Genomic DNA, 24,525 nt, shown 5'->3' on the forward strand with positions numbered 1-24,525 from the left:
TCCAGACTGCGGACGGCAGGCCCTATGTGCTTCTTTCTTATCTTTTTGAGGCCGGGGCATTCCCGCAGCAAGTGGTGCAGACTGGACAGTGTTCTTATGCTGCATGTCTTACAGGTGACAGCAAGCGCGGTGGAGGAACGTATACTTCGTCCCGTGGAAGCGCACCCTGCTCGGTGTTGTCTCGTGTGTTCCGTGTTCACCTAGAGGTGGTCATCCACCATGCTGGGGCATCATAAGTGAGGGCTGCTCCCGTCCTTGCTTTGTGGGTCCGGACAGGAGCACCACGCGGAAGCCCCTTGGGGAGAGGATGGGTGTCATGTTGCACCCTTGTCCGAAGCTTCCTTTTAGCGCTGTAATCTGCCTTGCTCTAGTAAACCTTCCGGTCCCAAGAGCTTTGGCGCGATAGAGACATCGTCCGTTGGAGCAGATGATCGGGGGTATACCAGCTCGCTCGCCACGTCTTGGGCCGCGCCGTTGCAGACACTGTCCGCGTGTCCCGGGACCCAGTCCACGCCCACCTCAGTTCCGTGCGACAGATGAAAATGCTACGTAGCTTGTTTTATAAGCATGGTTCTCCCAATTAAGTACCAACACGTGGAATTCTCAAAAGCGATTTTACGACCTCCAGAGAGTCAGTAAAAACAGTTGTTATCTGGCCGTCTTATGCGGCGTCACGGTTCATCTCCTTCATTGTCTGCAAGGCGAACAGAATGACGTGAAGCTCTATTTTCTTAATTGGCGGCTCCTCTTAGTCTGGAAACACCGCATCCTCGTGCCTGTTGCCACAAGAGAACGCCCCTGCTGAAAGTCGGGACTGCCTGGTCAGCCCTGATAGCTTCTCCAGATAAGGTGAGGACTCCTGCCGAAGAAGCTAACAGTAAATCGACTCTCACCGCTACAGCCAGGGTTCGACTCACTCAACCACTCATTCATGTCGGGCTCGAGACTGCTCAGCAAAGAGCCGCACAAGCCGCAGCTCAACGTCGACGCCGGGCAGATATTTTGGCGTGTAGTCATGAAAACGTGGACAAGAGGTTTCGCCGAAACGATCTCGCACAACAGCCTCCTTGCACCGCTTACTACGATATCCGAGGTTGGCGCTTTTGCTTCTAACGCTGTAGCTGTGCTTCGCGTTTTACGTCAGGCGTGTTTATTTTATTTACTTTTTCAGATGCGAAGCAGCTTATGGCGGGAGCTTTGTCCGTCCCTCCCGCGGCGTCCCACACCCACACAGCGCATGCGCGTCCCCTCCCCCCTCTCTCTCTCTCCTACGCTCCCCCCTTTCTCTCCTCTAGGAATCCGGAGCGGCGCGCACGACAGGTGGTGCGACAGCTGCATACGCTGCTGGGGGCGCCACGGTAGTTCCGCGGTATGAAAATGACGGAGCGCGCGCACCTCATTCTCTCTCCTGTGCAGCGCCGCGATGAGCGCTCGGGCCACTGCCGCGAAACCATCTCCCGCTCAAGCTAACCATCTCCCCGCTGCTTCGCATCCACACATGGTTCCCTTTAGCGGGAGATGGAGTAATTTTTTTTCTATTTCTATATGACTTTGTAAAAAATTGTGTGCTGCAGAATATCTTGTTTTCCGTTTTTCTCGCAGAAAATGGCAGAGATAAACGCAGGAAATGGGTGAATAATTAAGCGAGTGGATTAGATAGTTAGTGAATTAATGAGTGGAGAATTAGTGGCTGTCAGAATGAACGAGTGTGTGACCAAGCGAGTGAGCGCGAATGTGTTGATGCGAGTGAGTGAGTCATTGTGTGAGGGGGTGGTTACCGTGTGACTAAGGGAATAAACGATTGAGTGTGCAAGCATACGTGCTTCAGTAGGCCGGCTGTATTTTTGTCACTGTCTCAACGCAATGGCACACGCCACGCCTTCAAGCGCCCTCAAGGACGCTTAATGTGAAATTTAATTTCTGAAGCAGACGCAGTTTTCTTTGAATCTTCCAGTGCAGTATCCACCTTTCTGGGCCTTCTTCTCTTTGCAGTACTTTGAGCATTCGTTGGACCCGAAGGGGCAGCCGAAGCTTTTACCTGCGGCAGTAAGAATTCACCAGGCAAGCTCAAAAAGAACGTGAAACACATATTAATATACTATTGTTAAGACACACACAAACGCACACACTGATCCCTAAAGGATATACGTTGTCTTTATAGGAAGGCAACCCGCATGGACCGAGAACGTCCAGCAGCTAGATGCGAGAGTTACAATGCCACATGTAGCTCATACATCAGCACCATCCTGTCAGACATGCAAGTGCTGCACCCTCAAAGAACAGGGTATAACCTCTGGTCTAACCTCTAATCCACATTGGTAGTCTTATATTGCTGAAATGCATGTGCGCAAGAAGTAGCCTGTATCCGGTAAAACATGCTGCTACTCCTTTAGCCCCACGATGTTGCATGTGGAAATCGCCATTACATACAGATAGGTCTGCGTTGATGTGTTGACGCTACGCATCATTCCAGAGAGAACACTGCGGGCACCACTTAAGAACAGATACCAATGTCACCGCGTTTATCATCGCTATCATCAACATAAATTGAAGAGTGAACAAGAAAAAAAAACGCCTGTTACGAGTAATGACAAGGAAATGTGACGTGTAATCGCTCTGTAGCCAGTTTCTAAGCATGAGGCTTTCCCAGGAGTACGTCTTGGAGTCTGAATTAAACCGCTGTTAGAAATCCAGGTAAACCTGGGATGACTATTCTAGACATTGACAAATTCGGTCCTACTGTTGAATTCACCACCTTGTCAGCTCTGATTGACTGAGAGGGCTGCTACGGCCTCTCTGACTGGCTCAAAATGTCGCCATTGCAAAATTTGACAATATGGCGGAAATTGACAATGTTCACACAGTGACAGCGCCCCTAAAAACGAAACAATGCATTGGAGAAGTTCCTGAATTCCTGTTCATAGCACGTGATCAGATGAACACTGAAGAGAAAATGTGGTTGATCCCTCTTATATAGGAATCGGTATAGAACACGAAAGTGAAACGTGTCTTCACAGAAGTAGTGTAATGTTTATTGCACATTGATATATAATGTCTATTGGTGTTCTGTGGCTAAAGCGCCCTTAGGCGTTGATGCACCCACGCTGACGCCTGGTGGCACGTCTCCTCCATCACGACTACCAACGTCGATGACCATGAGCAACCGTCGTGCATATGGAAGCTGCACTACGCTGCACACGCTAGCACAACGCGAAAGACGAAGCACGTAACTGACACACTAATACAACGCGCAAGACAAAGCACGTAACTGAATCGTCACCGAGTCAAATCAGCGCGTACAGCGCGTCGTAATTGCAGCCTCCGCGATCAACTTCAGAAACATTTTCAGAGCTAATTGCGGAGGCCATGCTCCGCTGTGCTGAGTACGGTGAACGCCACCTAGCGTTGGTAGTGCTTCTTGATGCCAGCGTCCCTTCGAATGCTGGCATCGAGGCGTCGTAGTGCTGACACCCCCGAAGCGTTCACTGTCGGTGCGCGTTAGTGTCATAATGCAGTACTTCTCTTTTCTGCTCGTAGGCGCACTGTAAAAAATTTCCGTAATTTTACAGCGAAAACCTACGTAAAATTTACGCAGACCATTCCGTTTTATGAAAAACGGCGGGATCCTACGTAAAAAAGACGGACGTGAGCCCCGTTTATAAAAAAACGGCAGGATTGTACGTAAAAAAGACGGACGTGAGCTCCGTTTTTGAAATACGGAGAGCCGTCCGTAATTTCATGTGGAGGGCAACTGAACATGTCACGAGTGAAAAATGAACACGCAAAGAATATAACGAAAAGACACTGTCTACTCTAACTGCCAGTTACATATATCACCATAGATAACGCTGTTTGAACATTATGCGCGTGCGAGTATAGTAAACACACAAAAAGAAGCAGGTAGGGTTTGAGCGGTGGCGCTGCTTACCACACCTTCATCGCGCCTACACGCTGGGTTGCATTTCTCCGGCACAAACAACCGTACGAGTGGTCGCTAATGGCGGACGGTGGAGGTGGTGTTCCTGGCGCATTTGTGATTTCACTCTAAATAGGAAGGAATCGGCGCTGGATTGTTACACAAGTAAGTGATTTACGTGTCCTTTTTTCGTTATTGGTGCACGTTGCGCGTGCGAAATGCTCCGCGATGGCCGGTGATGGGCTCAATTGTGTCGTGTGAGCACGCTTTTAACGAGATTCCTTGGCCATGAGGATTGACAAAGCGACATTGCGAGTCTGTGATAAAGGGGTGTTGCATTTGTTGTGTTGAATGCATACTCACTACAGCTGAGACGCGTAGGCAATATTAGCGGCGTTGACGCCTCTAGCAGCTCCTTTGTCGTCTGTATGTGGCCGCTGGTTTACTGACGTTAGCATTCCAGTTTGTAGTGTGTTGTGTGCTCGGCGTTCCAAAATTAAGTGAAGGCGTTGTACCCATTACTATCGCTTCCGACGCGGTGCAACGCTATGTTACCAATATTCGGTGACGCATTGAATCAAAGTGAAATTTTTAGCAATTATTATAAGCTTCGGACGCAGTGCCCTGGCTGGGTGTGCCTAATAGCACTGTTCACACCTGGGATTGGAAGATTGGTCATGTATGAAGACCTCATAGAGCATGTTTGATGTGCATGCCCCTTCATTACAATGAAATGACGGTGGAGCGTGCTTATTGCCGTAACCTTGTGCCATCTGCAGTGTTAGGTAACACGGGTGTCACACGGTGCCCTTTCGTTAGTAGTAGAGCCCGAGCACTCGTGCACGATCGCAATTGAAAGTTGTCCGCGTGATACCCGTTAAGGTTCATTGCAAAGGAAACGGATTATTTCCTACCTGGCAATCTGTATTAGTTTTTTTTTTTTTTTGACAGCTACCAGGCTGACGATTAACGTTCTGACGAAGTACGTGAGGATATCACGTATTCTGGGAGGGAGGATTGCCGCTTAATAATTCTGCATAACAATACTGCAATAATTCTAAAATGCGTGCATGTGTTGTAATTTATGCAGGGCAAAATATTTTGTCAGCTAATTTTTCGAATAGAAGGTGCTTCATAAAGTTTTTTTGCAAATAAGTTAAACGAGGCCATTAGCACTTTATAAAATACTGTGAGCTATCTCACAGCAATAACAGTAACTCAGTGACGAGCTTATATGCATAGTGTAATTCAGTGGCGCACCGACGGGGGGGGGGGGGGGGGGGGGGGGGCTTCGGGGGTTGTAACCCCCCCCCCCCTGAGGCCGACTTAACCCCCCCTATTTTGTTTCACTCCGTTTCTTTTCTTGCGCATTTGAGTACTGCAACTAATGGTATCTTCGACTGGTCACATCCATCCCCCGAAGCAGAGTGATGCAGATCTGGCGTTCCCTGAACTCGGAGGTAGAGGACAAGCGCGCAAGCCGAACGTGTGACTCGCTCTCGGAGGAGGAAATGGCAGATGCGATACCACGTGACTAGTGCTAACGTCCGATGTTTCGCCTATCCAAAGATAAGCCGGCGGATGCACCGGTGGGACGACCATTCGTTGAGACGCCAGCATGCTGTGGCCTAGGTTGCCTAGGCTACAATGGAACGTCGCCAAGAACGGCGACGCTGTACTTTGATGACGTTTCTGGAAACGCTCTCATCTCGGCGACTGCTCCGACGACAGGTCTCGGAGCGTCTCAGAGCGCTCGACGCGGGAGGAGAGCGATCGAAAAGAACCAGCCGAACGCAAGGCACGCCGCCTCTTTCAACCAGCCGAAGACAACGCCGCTCGATAGAGCGCTCTAGAGCGCTCCGAGGTGACCAGTCGAAGATACCATAAGATATAAGACGCGTAATCGTCTGCACACTCACAAAAAGCGCATTTTTTGACAATTTCCCGTGAAGAAATGGAAATTAGTGCTATTTAGACGGTATTGACAAACTGTCAACCCCCCCCTGGCAGAGATCCTGGGTACGCTACTTGTGTAATTGTATATAAAAATGTTTGTGCTTTGCTTTGGATGACCGGTCAGAAAGTAACTGATATCAGTATTTCATTTGCAGCTGTTGCACCAGTGAAGGATGTCTGTGTGCCGCCTTGCATTCAGTTTCTCAGCCATGGGCGCCTGCTTGCAACACCAGTGGAAAAGCAGTCTTGCATTGTGCTATTTGTTCTGGTAAGCTGGACCATTCTATCGTATATCAGTCATGCATATGCAGTCCTAATGGACATTGACTGCAAATGTTGTTGGAATGACAATGCCTATACAAGTATAATAATTGTTGCAGATGCATCCAAAAAATAAATGATGTTTTGTTTTTCCTGGGGCAACCAATTGGTTCAGCATGAGGACGTCGACTTAAAAGTGGTATTGTTTCAGACTTGTCTAGGATGCACATGAGTGGTGTTCAAAAAACACTAATAGCACCGGAATTCGGGATTTGAGGCAACAGATAAAACACGCACCAATAAGTTATTCTTTGTCCAGTTTGCCTCTATGAGTATGCAAAAACACCTGCATACTGACCTCTAACACTGTCATGCATGGGCCCCATGGTAACGAAGTGTAGCCACAGTTAAGCTCACTGTTAGCCATTGTTCAGCTTACTATATTAGGTGAAGATGCCTCGACGGATTTGCGTGAGACATTGGAAAGTATCTTAACAAGGTAAAATATAGCCTGAGCACGCAGCTGTGTCACGTGGTCAGGTGACCGAAATATATGAATATTTTGAAGGGAATGAACAGCACTACTGCCAGAACAAAGTGAAGGCAACGGGCACAGCAACATATTCCCTTTATCCTGTCTATGGCACAATTCAGTTCCTTCCTAAACATGCACCAACCAGCCCAGTTCAGAACGCTCTCGCAGTTCATCTGAATACCTCAATTTGTCTAGAAGATTAAGTGATTACACACTAGCATATGTGGGGGCTAGTCTGCGAATTTTGTATGTTTTGAACATGTGCCATGAGGATTCTTCTTTGCTCAAAACTTGATATACAACTGCACAAAGCAGCATTGATAGCTATGTTGCTTCCCCATCTTGTATCGAGGGTCTGTGAGTGTTTCCTAAGATAGTCCTTGAGTTTTCGTCCTGTTTGTCCTACATAATTGCTGCTGCAGGGCACTAGGATGTTGTAAACAGCACCAACTGCACTTCCTATGACCACCAGCACATACTTCTTGATGCAAACTTCACGTCTTGGCCTGGTCCGCTTGACATTTTTGTACCTGCCCAGTTTGTTTGGCCCTGAAAATAAAAATGTAGTTCCAACTGTCCCCAGCAATTTGCTTGAATTGACAGCTTCCTTTGTGTACATATTGTATAGCAGTGGTAGGCCTTGGCTTCCTTGAAGTACTCCGACTGGAGACTTCACCTATGTTCAGCTCCGTTAAATGCTTCTTGGCAACGCATGCCGAAAGGCAGTGCGAACACACTGTTAAAAGCAACCGTACTTGGGTCTGGAAGCTCCCCTCCACTTCGTGGTGGTGCCAAGACTGCTCCCTTGTGTTCCTGTAGCAACAACACGCTTCAGTGTTCAAGTGCGATAATAGGAAAGGCCAAGACACTTTTGAGTGTGGATCATAGATCCAGCACAATGCTCACCACAGAAAACCTTCACGCTAGATATTGGAGCTTGCTTTCCAGCAGTTTTACTTCCATGAGCACACCTAGCACTGTGGAGGAGACATTAAAAAAAATGGCTGAACTCCTTGAGTAGCCTTGCTTGGCAACTTCTCACAGACAAAAACACTGTCAGGTAACTGTAAAACACTAGCTATTGTGGGCACCAGTGTAGTAAAGTTATTTTGCTTCATTAGCAACTTTCTCCTCTATATTAGGTGAAGTAAGGCTACTAAATGGGTTGAGTGATTTTTTTTCTGTCTTCTCAGCAGTGCTAGATGAGTTCACGTACGGAGAAAAACTACCATTAGACAGTGATCTTCCATTTCTGGACCGCAGGGTTTTCTTTGGTTAGTGATATGTGTGCTGGAACTATACCCAATGTTTGGAGGAGGCTATTCTGCCTTCCGCGTCGGCACACTCTTTGACTGTGAAGCTCATCACAGGAACACCAAAAGGTGTCCTCAAGAAATCGAGGCATCACCATGTGGAGGAGAGCTTCTGAACTCATGTCTAACATTTGCTTGCAGTGTGGTGGCCACTGTTATATCATATTCACAAGGTCAGTCATAGTCTCAAATAGACTGTTGGGAAAGCTGGAACTTTCCTTTTATTTTTCACGTCGAGCAATCGGGGTACATTGTGCGAAAAGTTGACTCGGATCGAGCCTTGACGCAAAGTGTAGCAAAAGGCAGAACAGCAGTTCATCAACTGTGCGGTTGTTTACATTATCCTGCAGCTGCAACTACGCAGGACACACAGGCCTAGTATATATAGATGTTTGTCTGTAAACAAAATTCTTTGCCTGCGTTCGTGTTGTCTAGCCTTCTCCTGTCTTTTCGTGCTGTCCCCAAGTTATCCCATAGGTACACTCTTGCATAACTTGCAATTATAAGATTCATGCTTGAGAATATAATCGGAAACTGTGCCATATGGATGACATTATTCATTACACGTGTTGGTGTTAAAGAAAGTAAGTGGCTGTGCAGTCTGGGTAGGGCTTCAGATCTGCTTGTTATAGCTATTCTTAAGTTGCTTCCAAAACTTGAGATACAACGATTCAAGCTATGTCTGTGAAAACACTGCATCATGTTACAAGGAAATGTTAGAACACTCATAGGAAATAGCTCGGTATTGCGAGAGGTTGTAGAAATTTGCTTTCTACAGCATTTTATAAAGATGTTTTTAACTCCCGCATCTATCGTGTTGTCTCATCACAAAACTGTAAACAAATATGAGTATTATGCCTTGAGTTTTAGTAAAGATTACTCTAATATGATTAATCCTTTCAGACGCTATGCACGCAATTCAATACACCAAGATAGTGTCTTAATAGCAATAGCACTGATTAAAGTAAGGATATTTAAAATGTGTCCCGTACATCTTGAAACTCTTCTGATTGAAATAGTGCTGTAAGATTGAATTACACAGGCAAATTGTTTTAGTAAAGTAAGTATGAAGGTAGATGGTTGGGTTCTTTGCTTGGTATATGTCACTTCTTTCATCGTTTTTCACAGTGTGTTGCACCAGTCATAATTTTTGAGTGGCTGGATAGGTGCTGTTCAAGCCTGGTAGACATGAAATAGTTGATGTTTGCAAATCTCATGTACTTGCACTGAGTTTTTGCATGGAGTGCACATTCTATAAACTTCACAAACTCACTAAAGAACTGAAAACTCTTAATCTATTGTGCATCTGTAAGCATTTTATGAATCTGAAAATGTAAGAAATGCGGTGAAGCTAAGTTTTCAATCAACACAACTGATTGGCATGTGAAAGGGTTAAGGTAAGACGCTCCTTAAAACAATTTCTCGAAACATCGCAACATACCACCTGAGGGTCTTCCACCTTAACCTCTTACTACTGTTTTGCTAATCACAATATTGACTGAATGCAATATTTTTCTGACCAGTCTTTCGTGTAATGTAAAGAAAATTAACACGCCTAGTCTTACATGAAGATAAATTTGAAATCATTTATTTATTGCACTCACTTGGCAGCAGTTCGGAACTGTTCTTTATCAGTATAGTACTTGTGATTCACCTTTGTATTGCTGAGTACAGGTAGAGATATGGTTAGTTGTTTAATAAAAAGGATCCCTAATTTTCCACTTTCTGATTGTAGCTTAGACCGTCACTTGTACTTCACAACGAGGGGACTGCGGTAGCTAGGGTCTACTAGCATGTTTGTATTACAGCATGAATTTCATAGATTAGAGGCTCCATGAAGGTACATTCTGTCGTTGAATGTCTATGAGATGGTTAAGCAGGTTGACTGTATCTAGTTACAACTCCTCATGTTCTGTGGCAGTTACATTTGCGTGGTTTAGTGCTGTCAGTGTAAGCTTAACATTTCTTTCCTTCTCCCAGGAAGGACACAAGCATTGAGGAGCCATTTGACCTGCCACTACACTGATATTGTATTTGGTAGGTTCTATTACAGGTTTTATTTCATGTAGTAGTACCTGCTATAATTGTGCATAATGTGTTCAGACCCTTAGTCAGCAGGCTGTTTGACAACAGGTATTTACAAATGAAGAACTAACAAGATTTTCAAGGTCATTAGTGATACAATTGTTGCACACTGCTGAATTTTCCCGCAAATTAAATTATGAGCCATCCAGCAACTGCTACTCTCCTGCCTTAATGCACAAACCTTCAAATACTGTTACCCCTATCTCACAAGTGTACAGAAGGTGCAGATGACTGTTCACAGCGACAAGGTCATAATTTTTACTTACATGCAAAAGTGAGTCGAACGTCAGGTACACATTTGAACTTTTCCAAAACAAGTTCGTCATCATAGTGCACAAATGCACATGTAACTTACCGCAATAAAAGTACACGGGCACAAGAAAGGGAGACAAAGACAAGCGCTTCGTGACTCAGAAGTGCGTGACATAAGTGTTCCAACCAATTATTATTCCCTAAATTTTATTCTACTGATCCAGGACTCCTGTGACTGCTTGCCTTAGGCAACATACACTGTTGCCTTCTTGCCCTAGAAAACATAACTAGTGCCTTCTTGCAGCCCTTTAAACTGGCAACATCTTCACCACCGACAGTAGAGCATGTTCAGATAAATTCAACTAGACATGCCTGGTGACCACTTAATTTTGGTGAACAAATTTTATTTGGTGCCCGAGCCTGACGACAATGAAATCAATGGTATCTTTTATTTTGTTGTAGCGTAAGCTGAACGACAGAGACAACAGAAAAGCAAATTCGACGCACAGCCAGCGTTAACGTTCAACAACAGATTCGTTTCCAGTTCTCGTCACTATATATACCCTCAAAACATCATACAAAACGTGTAAAAAATCGGTAAACATGAACTAAAAAAAACAGGAACCACACGCATGCAGTTTTTTAGGCACACAGATTGACAGACATATACACGTTTAACGCGAACAAAGATCGCATCATCTTTCACCTGCTTCTACTCATGATAACTGTTTTTTTAAATCTAGGTTTGCACTTGCATCTTTGGCAATGGAGGGAAGGAAAACCGTCAGCAGCCAGGTATTTAATTTGTTATTGTGTTCTCGTAGCCTGTCATTTATACATCTACCAGTTTAACCAATGTAGGACCATCTACACTCAAAGGAATGTCGTATACAACACACGTGATGCAATCAATGAATTTGTTTTTATGTTCCTTTTCGCATGCAGTATCCGCAATTCTTTCTGGCCTTGTCTTCTTACACTGGCTCCCCAATTTATTAGGAGCTGGAAAAACAATGTTGATGTCACACCTTCCAGTAGTCTTTATTCTGTGGGAGAAACTATGTATAAAGGGGATGACAGCAACCTTTCTTTTCTTTATGTCGGTGTTTGTACCATCCACTTGCTCGGAACCTTTTTCCACTTGGCTCGGGTAACCAGCGCCGCTTAAATGTGAGACTTGCCATCCGAAGCTATTGTGCATTAGGTGCTGGCATGGCTTCTACAGCGCTTCACTGAAACACACTTTCGTGATTCCCCTCTTCGCAAGTTTTGTATGCGTGGAATGAAATGGTAAAAGGGGCTTACTTGCTCTAGCTTCTTAACACCAGCAGGTTTTGTTATCGGTGAGCACAAAATTAATGTCAAGGAATCTAATCTTCCCGCAACATGGCTATCCTGCACCTAATGCACGATAGCTTCGAATGGCGAGTCTCACGTTTAAGCGGCTTTGGTTACCCGAGCCACGTGCTCGTGTCAGTCGCAGTAGGACTGCTTAAAAAGGCACAGCAAAAAGGTTCCGAGCAGGTATATCGTACAAGTACCGACATAAAGAAAAAGATTGCTGCCATCCCCTACATACATAGTTTCTCCCACAGCCTAAAGATTGCTGGAAGGAGTGACATCAATGTTGTTTTTTCGACGCCTAATAAATTTATGAGGAAGTCAAGGCCAGAAAGAATTTGAGATACTGCATGCGAGAAGGAACATAAAAGCGAATTCATTGATTATATCGTGTGTGTTGTATACCGCATTCCTCTTGGGTGTGGAGGGTCCTACATTGGTCAAACTGGTAGATGTATAAATAACAGGCTATGAGAACACAATAACAAATTAAATACCCTGGCTGCTGACAGTTTTCTTGTTCTTCATTGCCAAAGATGCAAGTGCAAACCTAGATTCAAAAAAGCAGTTATCATGAACAGAAGCAGGTGCAAGATGATGCGCTTAACTATAGACACTAGAAACATATCAACATTTGGTGACGCATGCATCAGTAAGCCTTCAATTTCATTATCCTCGAAAGAGCTTGTACATCTTTGTTGGTGTTAAACGTGTACATGTCTCAATCTCTGTGGCTAAAAAAACTGCATGCGTGTGGTTCCAGGTTTTCTTTAGTTTATGTTTACCGAGCCTTTACACATATTATGTTGTATGACGTTTTGAGGGTATATATAGTGACGAGAACGGGAAATAAATCTGTTGTTGGAAGATAACACTGTGTGCATGCCAAATGTGCCTTTCTGTTGTACCTGTTGTTCAGCCTTGTGCTACAACAAAACAAAAGATGCCATACAAACAAGCCCCCACAGCTACCCTCATCGTTAGTTTCGCAAGAAAAAGAATTGTCTTTGAAAATACAATATAGAAGCATCTGTTCAATTGGAAGCATTTTTTTGAATTTTGCTGAATCCGCATTTTGAATTATCCCAAAGAAAAAGTGTGGCTATGGCTCTAAGAATATTTTGGCACAGACTGCAGGCAAATAGCATGAATTCCAACTAATTACCACGGAGTATCCCTGCTACGATATGAAGAAGTAAACCTTTGAAAACACAACGTTGCACATATGTGTTTTTATCTGCATCTATTAGCAGCACGGAATTTGGCCATCCTGTTGCCATTAAAGTCCCAGACATTTGGGGCAAATTGCTCTGCCCTAGTTGACTTTCAAAATCCACGAGAAGCGCTCATATTTGGGCATTGCTTTAGTTTCAGCTTTACTTTAAAATTTCTTTAGGAGAGGCGGGATTCTTAAAAAATTCCTAAATTAAGCACGTCACGGAAGTAATGCTGTCTGGAAGGACATGTTGCATAATTTGTTTCGTTGTGGGGTTGCCAGTCATGGAATGGACAGAATAAACGGTGTACTGCATGTAGCTGCCACCTATGGGGTCCATGTGTACTTGTTGCAGGTTCCTTTATGTCGCGAAAGTGCTACAGGTTGCTTCGAAAAGCACAGACTGACAAAACGGCAAATTTTTGGGTGAACACAGCGCATAATTATAACTTTTTAAGGAGATGGAGATAGTATGTTGACGCACTAACGAACATAACTTTCAGTTATCATTGCTTAACTAAAAAGTATATTGCACATTGCTATTTTCGTGACAAAACAAACCAAATCTGAAAGAGGCTAAAAGGCGCGCATGTTGTGGTGCAAGGCATGCTTTCTTCATATTGTTACTAATTTATAAGCTTGTCATCTGGACAGTACCTCTGGCTTGGTTGTTTTGCATCGGAATGGTACAACATGAGTGGTTTGAGCTCGTTTCAAGAGTGCTTCATTGTTTTTGGAAAAGAGTGGAATCTGCAAGGTTTTCTGTTAGGGCAGTGAAGGTTGAAAGCCGTGGTCCGCAGTATGTGGTCGTGGTAGCTCTACCTACATGCAGAAAATGTAATCTCTGAATGTCAATGTGCACGTGAGAGCTTTGCCTGTTCCAAGTGAGCCGTCAAATCACTTGGGGAGGTTTCATCTGAAGCTTTTCATGTTATAAGGCTAGGAACATATACCAACAAGGCAGAGTATGACATTTTTTATGACCCATTTGTTTTGACCAGAGCACTGGTAATTATATTTGTGACTTGGAAATCATTTATTGATGATGTATCTGACTAAAAACGGTGATGATGGTGGTACAGTAAACCTTGTTACAAGAGACACTCAAGAGACCCGGGAAACATGTCGCTTGTAACCAAGGTCTCTTGTAACCAAAAATTCTAAAAATACTGAGGAGTCGGACTAGACCACTTTATTATACATCAGCACCAAAGTGTGTTTAAACACATCTTTGATGCGAACAGAGCTGTCTCATGGAAACATGGCAATGGCTCCGGAGTATGACTACCGGCATACAAAGCGAACAGCACCGCAGACGCTGTGACGGAAATCCAACTCAATGGTACTCTGTCGCAGAGTCGGTGTGGGACCGCCACAGCGATTATAGAAGCATAATCGCAGAAAATTCTGTGAAATTGGTAGTCTCAACCATGCGAGGAATGACAGCCGGCTGCGGAATGGAACAAAATCGAGCCAAGGGAATGAAAATTGGAGCACATACCAGTTAGTACGACGTTAGCCGCATTACGTAAGCGTGTCTGGGTTGTGTCTCTTATAAATAGTGAAGAATTTGCTCTAGGGACATAAAGAAGTTGTCCTTAGTAACCGAGTGTCTCTTGTAACCATGTCTCTTGTATGCAATGTTGTTAACATGGCGAACATAGGAAAACCAACCAAACCATTTTCAAATGTCTCTCATAACCGAGTGTCTCTTGTAACAGTGTCTCTTGTAACGAGATTTTACTAATAAAGAGTCTTAATTGATTGGTGTTCTTTTCCCTTTTCAGGCAAAGCAGGAGGCATGTGCAAGCAACTAGTCATTCCGATTCTCAACCAATCCTTCTAGTCAGGCCATTTCTAGTGTCTTATCTTGCAAGTTCTTTTTTTCAGTAAAGCACAATAAACATGCAGTTTCGTTCAGATTCAGGTGGCTTGTTGCTTTTTGGGCACGAATTTGTATGTATGCTTTGTACACGTCATGTACAGAACTCAAATGCAACATGGCAACACTGACACGAAAATGACGCGGTGTAAAAGACAGTTACCCAAGGAGGAAACGTGCACACACAGCATGTTGAGCGTGGTGTATGTCCGCTTATGTGCATTGATTTCTGCCCCATTTCAAGCTATATCTGATGCGAGTTAGCCATGTTGTTATGTACAACTTGGTATAACTTATTTCAATGAAACAAACAATTTTCTCATTGTCTGGACATATACACACGCATCATCATTTACAAAACAAATTTTCAGCTGTTGATACGAAGCAAGATAAAGCTGAACAAGTTCGTACGGATTCTTGGTGCCAGGAACGCAAGCATAGAAAACATGGACACAAGAAGAACAAAAAAAAAGGTGCTTCTGTCTTCCTTTTTGTTCTTTTTGTGTGTTTTATGTGCATACCTTTCCTCGCCACGGTCTATCCGTTCTTAATTAAAAAAGTACGGGGCTCAATTTACAGAATTTCCGTTCTACGGAGCTCACCGTTTTGTATTTGTAAAATACAGACAATTCTGTGATCACAACTACGGAAATCACCATTTTCCATTCGACGGAAATCACCGTTTTCCATTTGACGGAACTCTCCGTTTTCCATTTGACGGAACTCTCCGTTTTTCATTCGACGGAAAAAATTTTTACAGACTGTCCGTTTTACGGAAACTCCGTTTTTCATTTACGGAAAGTGTCCGGCAACTTTTTACCTTCAACTTTCACCGTAAACTGAAGCAATTTTTTTTTACAGTGCGGCGGCACCGCCCCGAGCAAGAGCGCGGGTACACGGAGGAGTGTTAGATATATAAGGCGCGTCTGTGTAGCTCTCTGCAAATGCGTTTGTGGCGCAATGGGTTAAACGCTCGGCGATCTATCGTCGCGGACCGAGAGGTCGTGGGTTCGATTTCCAAATTTTGCATGTTTGTGGAACTTTTTCTTCTGGTTTCTTTCTTTGTATTATGTTCTATGACGTATTTCCGTGACGGAAATACGTCAGTGAAGTCTTGGTGGACCCCGGCATAAAACACTTTCGTGTTAAAATAAGTTGAGCTGTATTAGTAAATTGCGCTTCTACAATACCAGAAAGACCAAGGTGCAACCACATGCACGCGATTTTCGAGCGACGGCGACGAGCCTGTGCCAGGATTTGCCGTCGCGGAGGGCGATCTGCCGCTGTCGCTGGTCGCGTCACCGATTTTTTGTCCACCAGAAAATTTCGTTTACCGCCCGGAAGTCCGCGCGGCGACTTCCATTGGGGACAGCATGATTGCGCAACAACATGGCAGCAACAAGTCAGCCCGCTTCAATCTGAATTTCGCTCTTGCAACTTGCGCTCAGCCGTGACAGCAAAAAAATAAATATTAAAATCAACCATCGCTTCGTCTTACCTCAAGCTGAGGACAAAGCACCGGCATTGGCATTTTCTTGCCGTTATTATGGAGATTAGTAATTAGTTTTGACGCTGTTAGGCCTGAGAAGCCACTGAGAGCCGTTAAAGTGTTTTGAGTTGTACTCACCAGATGGGGCGCCATACATAGCATTTCACACTAAAATCCCTATATAGTAAAAGTATCGCCACCTACTCTTTCCTCCGCCGTCTCCTCTCCTAAAAAACTTGTTTCTTTCTTTACTTTTTGCTTGCGAAAGCAAGTCGACGGTGGCGCTCCTCGAAAGCCCCCGTTGAAGCTTTCAGGCCGGAAGCGCGCCGCCGCCGCCGCCGGCCACGGCGGCTGCGCAGAATGACTTTCAATATGGCTCTAAGGCGGGAAAAAAAACAATATCTAGATAAGTGAAAGTGCGCGCTATCATCGTCCAATCGGAGATGCAGGAGAGAGAGAAGCGGCATTCTTCAAAGGATAGCGGTACTTTTCCGAAGGTATAGGGGCTGGCGCAAGGTATAGGACACTGGCGGCATGGAACGGATTTTAACTGTGGATGACAGCATAAAAAAGCTAGATCTAATACACCTTGGTTAAAACATTGCCCTCGTGGTACGTTTGCTACTTCTTTACGGGCGTATTATTGTATTTATTCTTACAACAATGTAATTTTGTCGCTACTTTTCCTTTTCGCGACGCAGCGTCCACGTGTAAAACATCATGGGGTCTTACGTGCCAAAACCACCATCTCATTATGAAGCACGCCGTAGTGGGGGACTCCGGACTAATTTGGACCACCTAGCGATCTTTACCGTGCACTTAAATCTAAGTACGCGGGTGTTCTCACAATTCGCCCCCATCTAAATGCGGCCGCCGTGGCCGGGGATTCGATCCCGCGACCTCGTGCTTAGCAGCCGAACACCATAGCCACTAAGCAACCACGGCGGGTCGTCCATGTGTAGCACCACGTCGCATCGCGACAACATGACAGGGTCTGCCTGTCGCGTCGCTTGTCGCTGTAGCTTGAGCATCGCGTGCCTGTGGTTGCCACATTGCCAGAAAGGACGCAAAAACGAAAGATAAGTGTTGACGCTGCCTTGAAGTTTCCGCGAGACATCGCCGGAACGTCATGGATTTTGACAACGTCGCCAGGGGCCTAGTCAATTGTTTATCACCAAGATGGACTACATTGTATTCTAACAGCGCCAAAGAATTAACCAGCAAGTTTCGAAACCTTTTACTGCGTCACAGCAGCCCAAGTGAGTGACGTTACATTGACGTATCGGCGCTGAAACGTCTGAGCGAAATTCAAAGCTTGTTTGGCATTATTTCGCTTCTAATACTCAACCTCTTCCCTCCAAATTAACAAAAATTAAATTTTGAGTGAATACTTCGTCCGTATAAGCCGATTTATTGTCTGCCTTTATGTGTCCCTTTAGCAGGCTGCTTCAGCGACGCTGTCGGCTTGAACGCTGCCCGCACTAAGCGAGAGTAGGGATAAGCTGGCAGCTACTGTAAGACGACTCTTTGGTGTATACGTACTTAATTAGGACAGGTAACGGGCCTTGACGAAATTTATATAACTGAGACATTTTCAAAGCTTAGAAAGAACAAAAATAAACACATTAGAAGCAGACAAGAGAGACGACATTATGGAAAGGGCGCTGAAACTTCCACCGTCCTTCTTGTTTTGTTGTCCTCCAGGATGCTATCGGAACTCGCTACCAGGACGAAGGTGCCAGTACGTGCGCGTCACCATTTGTAAGCGGTCCGTGGGACTTCCGCGTTTATTCAACGCCGAGTACGAGGTAAAGTCCCGCGGCGTCAAAGGGCCGATGAAGTGACACTGCAGGCTTTTAGAGACTAGGTTTCAGTAGTTATGTGGTAATTACAGGCACCGAAGAGGAACAAGCATCGCAGTTGTGTCGGTGGGGCTGTGCTTGCGTTTTTGATAGATTTGCCGGTTGTGAGATTTGCCTCGCGCGCATACGCTAGGCCAGCACGTTATTTTTAGACACTATAAGTAACGGTGACAATGATATTAAAGGTGTACTTTAAGCAAAATGAAGACTAGTAATGAAAGTTCCACACTTACGGATGACCATGAAAGCACGTGAACAGACAGTGGCACGTGCGGCGCAGCAAGGCCCCAGATAATCTGCGAAGAAAAGCAACAGTAGCACAATTAACCTAACGGGACCTTCGTGATATGCGTCAGTAATGAGAACAAAAGCTGACTGAAAGTGTTCTTGCTTTTCATGAGCCGCTTTCAGAGGCGCTACTTGGTTAGAATGTGTGTGGATCTATAATTTGGCGGTTTTGACAGCGTTCAGCGTGGTTGCTGATTTGGATACCGCCGACTGCTGTGAAGTATTGTGCTCGAGGCGTCGTGCACGTTGTTGGCATTGGTAAATACATTTCAGAAACTTATCCTAAAGTACGCTTACCGTTACTGCGTTGTGGTGACCTTGAACTACTGCATTATTAGCGAAATAGCGTATGAGGTTCGCCACCGAGCGCTTGCGATATGGCTTCAAGCAATTTCTCCACTTATCAGGCAAGCAGCATTCAGCACCAGATATTATACGCCTATTAACATATTGACGCGTGTGTTCTAGGCAGAAGACAACGACGATGGGGGGCATTTAACGGACTCCGTCTAGTGGGTCGGTGGGATTTGGGCCAACGACGAAGAAGACGTGTCTCTGATCTGTTTTGCTTGAACTGGTTGTCTCGTTGTTCCTGAAGAACGTCTCCGAGTCTTCTCTTGGCGTTGTACCGCGACAATATATAAGACAAGGCTTTGCTAATAGAGCATTAGGAATGAAATAACGAAACAGCTCTTAGAACCTTTGAGTAAACAGTCGCCGGAGAACACTGGCTTATCTTATCCTTGTTTGTCCGTATTACGCAATGGCCTCTGGGCCTTGTAAGGTATTCTTTAGAAATAAATAAATAAATAAATAAATAAATAAATAAATAAATAAATAAATAAATAAATAAATAAATAAATAAATAAACGATGTGAAATGAGTGGATAAGGAAAAAAGAAGGTTCAAAATTTTGTCTTTTGACAAAAACAAAACATAGATTTCTTTCCGGGATATAATTATAGCTAAAACGCTAAACCACATAGCTTGCATTCGTACAGTGCAAGGTTATTCCAAATGACTTATTCAGATCTAAGATGCATCCAAGCAAAGGCGATTCGAAGAGGCTGTCACAAGCGGTCATCGCGAACTACGCCGAGATCTTCACGGCCACGCCGTCAAGCACTATGAAGTGCAATGCTATAGATGTCATGATGCATTGGCACATTTTCGGTTGTGTGCGCAGATCAGTGCAAACAGGTCCGGTCAGGTTTTGGCTAAATTAGAATGCTCACGCTGGCCAATAAACGATGGACGCTCTAAAAAAAAAGCACAAACGTTATTGCAGTAGTAAAAAAAAACCAAATCGAATCCGTAGGGCCCTGCCAGGTTCGTGTAAATCACTCTTCAGCGTTTAAACTGCTAAAGCGCAAGGACTTAGTGATAAACATGGCAGAAAACTGTGGAGTAGGATTGCTTCTACAACGTTCCATCTCCTTAATCTAAGAACGTGACAACGCTTGGTGATTTTTGAACGTATAATTATGTACGTGTATTTGGCAGTTTCCTCTCCATGCTTTCCAATCATTTTGTTCTCCGAAATTTTCTTTGTTCGCATCGACCCCCACCTGGTTTATAATATTGCGGGTTCAAAATAGGCTCACACACATTAGCAGCCATCCTTATTATTACGATAAATTTCACGAACTGGCAACCACAAAGCTGAGTGCTCCTGTCTTACCTGAAATTATTAGAAGAGTAATGGTAAAGGCGATCATCTTCATGTTTGACCGCGAACACAGATGCCGAAGACAAAGAGTGCGGTAGGGAAGTGACGCCTGCAATACAATCAAGAAAGGACATCTACAATGCCTAGCCGGTATACGCAACGCTTACGCCAAAATGGGCGTGCTAGATTTTGAACTCTGCTTGTGGTACTCAGGTCGCAGTTTACATGGCAAATCAACTGCTTTAGCCACCTGCGCAATGAACATGTTCACACGGAAAGTTACTACAACAGGTCCAGGAATTAGGGTCATCAACAGCCAGTGCTTCTAGTGACTGCAAGCTGGAAAAAAAAAACAGCTGAGGTTTCTGGGGGAAAACATCTTTCTTTCTTTCTTTCTTTCCTTCGTTCTTTTTTTTTTCTTGCGAATAGGTAATCACAGCGGTGATCATTAACAAAATTACCGGATGAAATAGATTATGCGGGTTCTAGCATCACATCCCACATAATCGGCTCTTTTCTTTTTTGAGGGCTGAAAAAACCTAAATTAGGAAATTTTACGCGCCAAAACCACGATCTGATTGTGAGGCACGCCGTAGCGTGGGATTCCGGTTCAATTTTGACCACCTGTGGTTCTTTAACCTGTACTTAAATCTAAGTACGCGAGCGTTCTTGCGTTTCGTCACCGTCAAATTCGGCCGCCGCGGCCGGGATCGAACCCGCGACCTCGAGCTTAGCAGCACCACGCCGTAACTACCGCGGCGGGTTTCGATGGCCGAAAACGTGATTCAGTTTGAATGCGAAAGTTGAGGTATGGGAGTCAAGGAAAAGCTTCCAAATTTGGGGGCATTCTTGTTCCGGGAAAAACAATTAGCGAAGAAACGAATGTGCACATTGAAATGTTTCAGGGAATCTACGAAATACAAATGGGGCTGAGAAACGCATGTCGCGGTGTTAGTGAAAGAAAAGGAGATGTTCGTCTTCACTGAGACAGTCATGAAAAACGAGAGCGCTGCTTATGTGAACGAAAGTAGACTTATTTTGTGAGCGGTAGTATGCATCTGATAGTTAGATATTGAGGCGTTTTATATTGATGGAATTCATAGAGTTCCACTTGTCCCCCCAGCGAGGCAGTTAAACAAAAACTTCAAGAAATATTTCAGCGAATTGACAGATTAGTGATCAGAGTTCCCATCCTTATCACACATGTGTTCAGTATCATTTTGTCCTTGCCTGCAACGCGCTATATTCACTGCTCTTGCGGGTCATATCGTTTTCTGCTCGCACATTGGTCATGACATGATGCGAACAGCAAAATCTGGAAAGCCTCCGCACTAACAGCAAAATGCGGGCATTCAGAGACAAGGTGTCGGGAACAACGGACGGCGCACATTTAAAACCGCCAAAAATCTCTATCGCGCATTTACCGAACAGAAATGGGCGACGACCTGGTGACGGTGTCCTCCGGTGTCGTGCTCGCAGGTTATCGTGGCACAGTACGACTGAACACGAAGACGTCGTGTTCGTTGAAAAAGAGAAGTTGGCATAACTGCTGTGCCGCTTCTTCAAACCGTTTGTCGCTAATACGAGGCCGTCAAGCGCACACGACCCTCCCCACGCTGCCGCGTGTCCACTGTGACGGAGTTGAAAGGAAGCATAATGGGTTGACGTCGACAGACCCGGCTGACAAGGTCCGTTCAAAAACTGGCGCCGCGCGCTTCAGAGCTTGGTCACGACGAAGTTGGATCGCGTGTAGGGCCGAAGTCATCGATTGAAAGGGAGGGGTGAAAATGTATTGAAGCGTCCTCACTTGCATGGCGTTCAAATTGCGGCGATTCTGCTCAAAGAGTGAATGAAGCGTTTGTGAGCACCAAGCGTGTGGAAAAGTCAAGTTCATAAACGCTACGCCTCACTCTCATTCGAAGGTGGACTGAAGCGCTCAACTCAAGTGACGGGTCGTGTTGGCCGTGACAGTTTTTTTTATTACCATGCACAGAATACTAGTGTGATCTCTTACTAGGACGGTGAAGCTGCAGGGATGCACTTTCGAAGGAAGCCGCCCGAGGAGGGTCGACGAGCGTGAGTAAAAGGAAGCTCTGAAATACGGGTGCTCCGTCTTGCTTTGCACTGTAGCTTTAGTCATTAAGGCGCGTGTCAGAGCAGGCTTGGCCGCCGGAGTACATCTCAATTTATCGGTGTGTGCAAATGCTCCTTTCTGAAACGATCGACTAGTTATGCAGGAACACTATTTCTTCAGAGAACGCATAAGAAGTGGACTGCTCATGCATGACCACATAGACCTGATCCATGTTAGTTAAAGTTTCACAGATATACGTATATTCTAAAGCACCCCAGTGGAGCGTGAGGCTGCAATATTTTGATGGTAATTTGCCATTCAGTTACTCTTTCGTCACAAAGTGCAAAATCTTTCTTTTTGACTATATGCGTACGCTGTTCCACCATGTTCACGCTAAACTTTTTTGCAGCGAAGCTGTTAAGGGCTCAGTCCCCGATGATCGTGTCCGCGTGTAGAAAAAAAAACTCTCATTGGCCGTATGCTGTATGTGCGAGTGAAAGTGTGCGAGGGACGCGCGCTTTCACGGAGAGAGAACGCACGACGGAGAGCAAACGCGACTTCTTCCGTCGCGGGAAAATCCGTTGGGGGAAGGGAGGGAGGGAGGGGAGGCGACGTTTAGCTGCGGCACCAAATGTGTATCTTGCGACCGGGCGCAAGGGGAACTGACGACTCAATCACAGTCTGAGAAGATTTAACATAAAAGGCATGCACTGCCGGTGTTTTGTTTCATGAAATTTGTTTTGGGGTTGTCATTCTCAAAATTCTGGGGAGCTGCATAAATTTGGACATGTAGCAGCACCAGCAACGCGCAGAACTGTTGTCGACGGTGGCGGCGTTTTGCCCGCGTTCGCACCGAACGCGCACGGCGTTGGTGACGTGTTTGGGAAGCACGTGCCAACCTTTGCCGTACACACTGTGGCGGTGTACCGTAGGGACCATAAGATCATGGTCCCTGTGGTCACTAAATAAATGAAAACCACTGGATCATATATATTTCTCATTCTTTAATAGTTCAAATAACCAATTACACCATCACATCTTAATAGTCATAATTGGAAATACATAATTATCACCATAGTACAGCTTCGCTGATCTTCCATCTCCAGCCCAGTGGGCTGACAGATTTTTTTTTTTTTTTTCTGTACGCTTCCATACCGTCTCTCGAGCAGCTCCAATACACTACACTACACTCTCATACTTACCTGCGAGTCACTGGTGCTCGCCAAGGAAAGCGTAATGTTGTGACAAAATGTACGACAAAAGCGTAATGGCGCTGTTGTCTTCTGTTTATGTGCGCACTTAACCCTCTCGTGCTGAGTGCTACTTTCGCAATCAATTTGGGGCGTTTTACCACGCTTTGAGTTCACACCCATTCCAAGCAATTATCGCGCGGATTTTATGAAGAAACTGTAGACCTTAGAAGTTTAGGGCGATGGGACATAATCTGTTGTCTCACATTACGCCCCAAATATCTATCGCAAGCGCTGTTTCGCTCAGCGCTTTAGAATTGGGATATGTGTGTGTATGAACACACACACACATGCATGCGCGCGCACCCGTACGCATACACACATTGAAACACGCGTGAGCGCATCTTCTTCTTTCTGGGGTTTTACGTGCCAAAACCAGTTCTGATTATGAGGCACGCCGTAGTGGGGGACTCCGAATTAATTTTCGGAGTTTCTGCATTTCATCCCCATCGAAGTACGGCCGCCGCGGCTGGGGTTCGGTCCCGCGACTTCGTGCTCAGCAGCGCAACACGTTGCCAGTAAGCTACTACGGCGGGTCATAGATACCGCAATTAGATGCGTCAGCCAAATACGTAAAAACTGCATACTACAAAGTCGGGTTGAGTTTTGATGTTTTGCATGAAGATAAAAATAAGACAAATGAGGATGGGCTGCTGATGACGCTGATAGACGTACAGTCTTTTTTTTTATTTAGGTAACGAAGGATTCTTTCCCATTTCGGGGAGGGGATGAGGAGGAGGGGGTCTTATTTGAATGCTTAGTCCACGCGACATACCTGCAGAATGCCCAGTTCTTGTTCCAAAGAAAGTAATCATAAATCCTTGGCAAAAAAAAAAAGTAATGAGCCATTCCAGTCTGCGAAGGTGAATGCCCAGCGAAGCTGTTTAGCGCACGACACAGAGGTGACAAAGCATTTTGAACAAAGGTCCGAACAAATTTATTGTCCTTATTGGTGGTTATCGTGACAGTAGGTACGCACACGCATTCGCGTATCACCTCTGTTATTAAATCTTGCCGTCACGTAAGACAATGATTGGCTCATACCCCTTAAGCAATGCCTCATACCACTGTAAACGCGGCCTCCCCATTACGACGACAGAAGAGAAGTGAAATTGTGCGCTGGAATGATGAGCGGC

At 45.1% G+C, this 24,525-nt stretch overlaps 2 protein-coding genes and 1 long non-coding RNA gene across 3 annotated transcripts in view; 1 reads left to right on the plus strand and 2 right to left on the minus strand.

The window, feature by feature from the left end:
* LOC119438741 (uncharacterized) overlaps nucleotides 1-24,525 on the minus strand; it is an 87,337-nt gene that overhangs the window by 16,256 nt on the left and 46,556 nt on the right. The gene's annotated exons all lie outside the window — the stretch shown is intronic.
* LOC119452232 (defensin BmKDfsin4-like) lies at nucleotides 1,828-20,134 on the minus strand. Its single transcript, XM_037714516.2, has 3 exons — nucleotides 20,078-20,134; nucleotides 18,342-18,404; nucleotides 1,828-2,038 (listed from the first exon to the last, which is right to left on the minus strand). Exons 1-3 carry the CDS (start codon nucleotides 20,118-20,120, stop codon nucleotides 1,914-1,916), a joined length of 231 nt encoding a protein of 76 aa, XP_037570444.1. The 5' UTR covers nucleotides 20,121-20,134; the 3' UTR covers nucleotides 1,828-1,913.
* On the plus strand, nucleotides 3,737-14,797 carry LOC125942128 (uncharacterized). The gene is made up of 4 exons (XR_007464832.1): nucleotides 3,737-4,081; nucleotides 6,028-6,140; nucleotides 9,962-10,018; nucleotides 14,663-14,797. It is a non-coding gene; the product is annotated as an uncharacterized LOC125942128 (long non-coding RNA).

The sequence above is a fragment of the Dermacentor silvarum genome, chromosome 1 (assembly GCF_013339745.2).
Source record: "Dermacentor silvarum isolate Dsil-2018 chromosome 1, BIME_Dsil_1.4, whole genome shotgun sequence".
NCBI classification, from domain to species: domain Eukaryota; kingdom Metazoa; phylum Arthropoda; class Arachnida; order Ixodida; family Ixodidae; genus Dermacentor; species Dermacentor silvarum.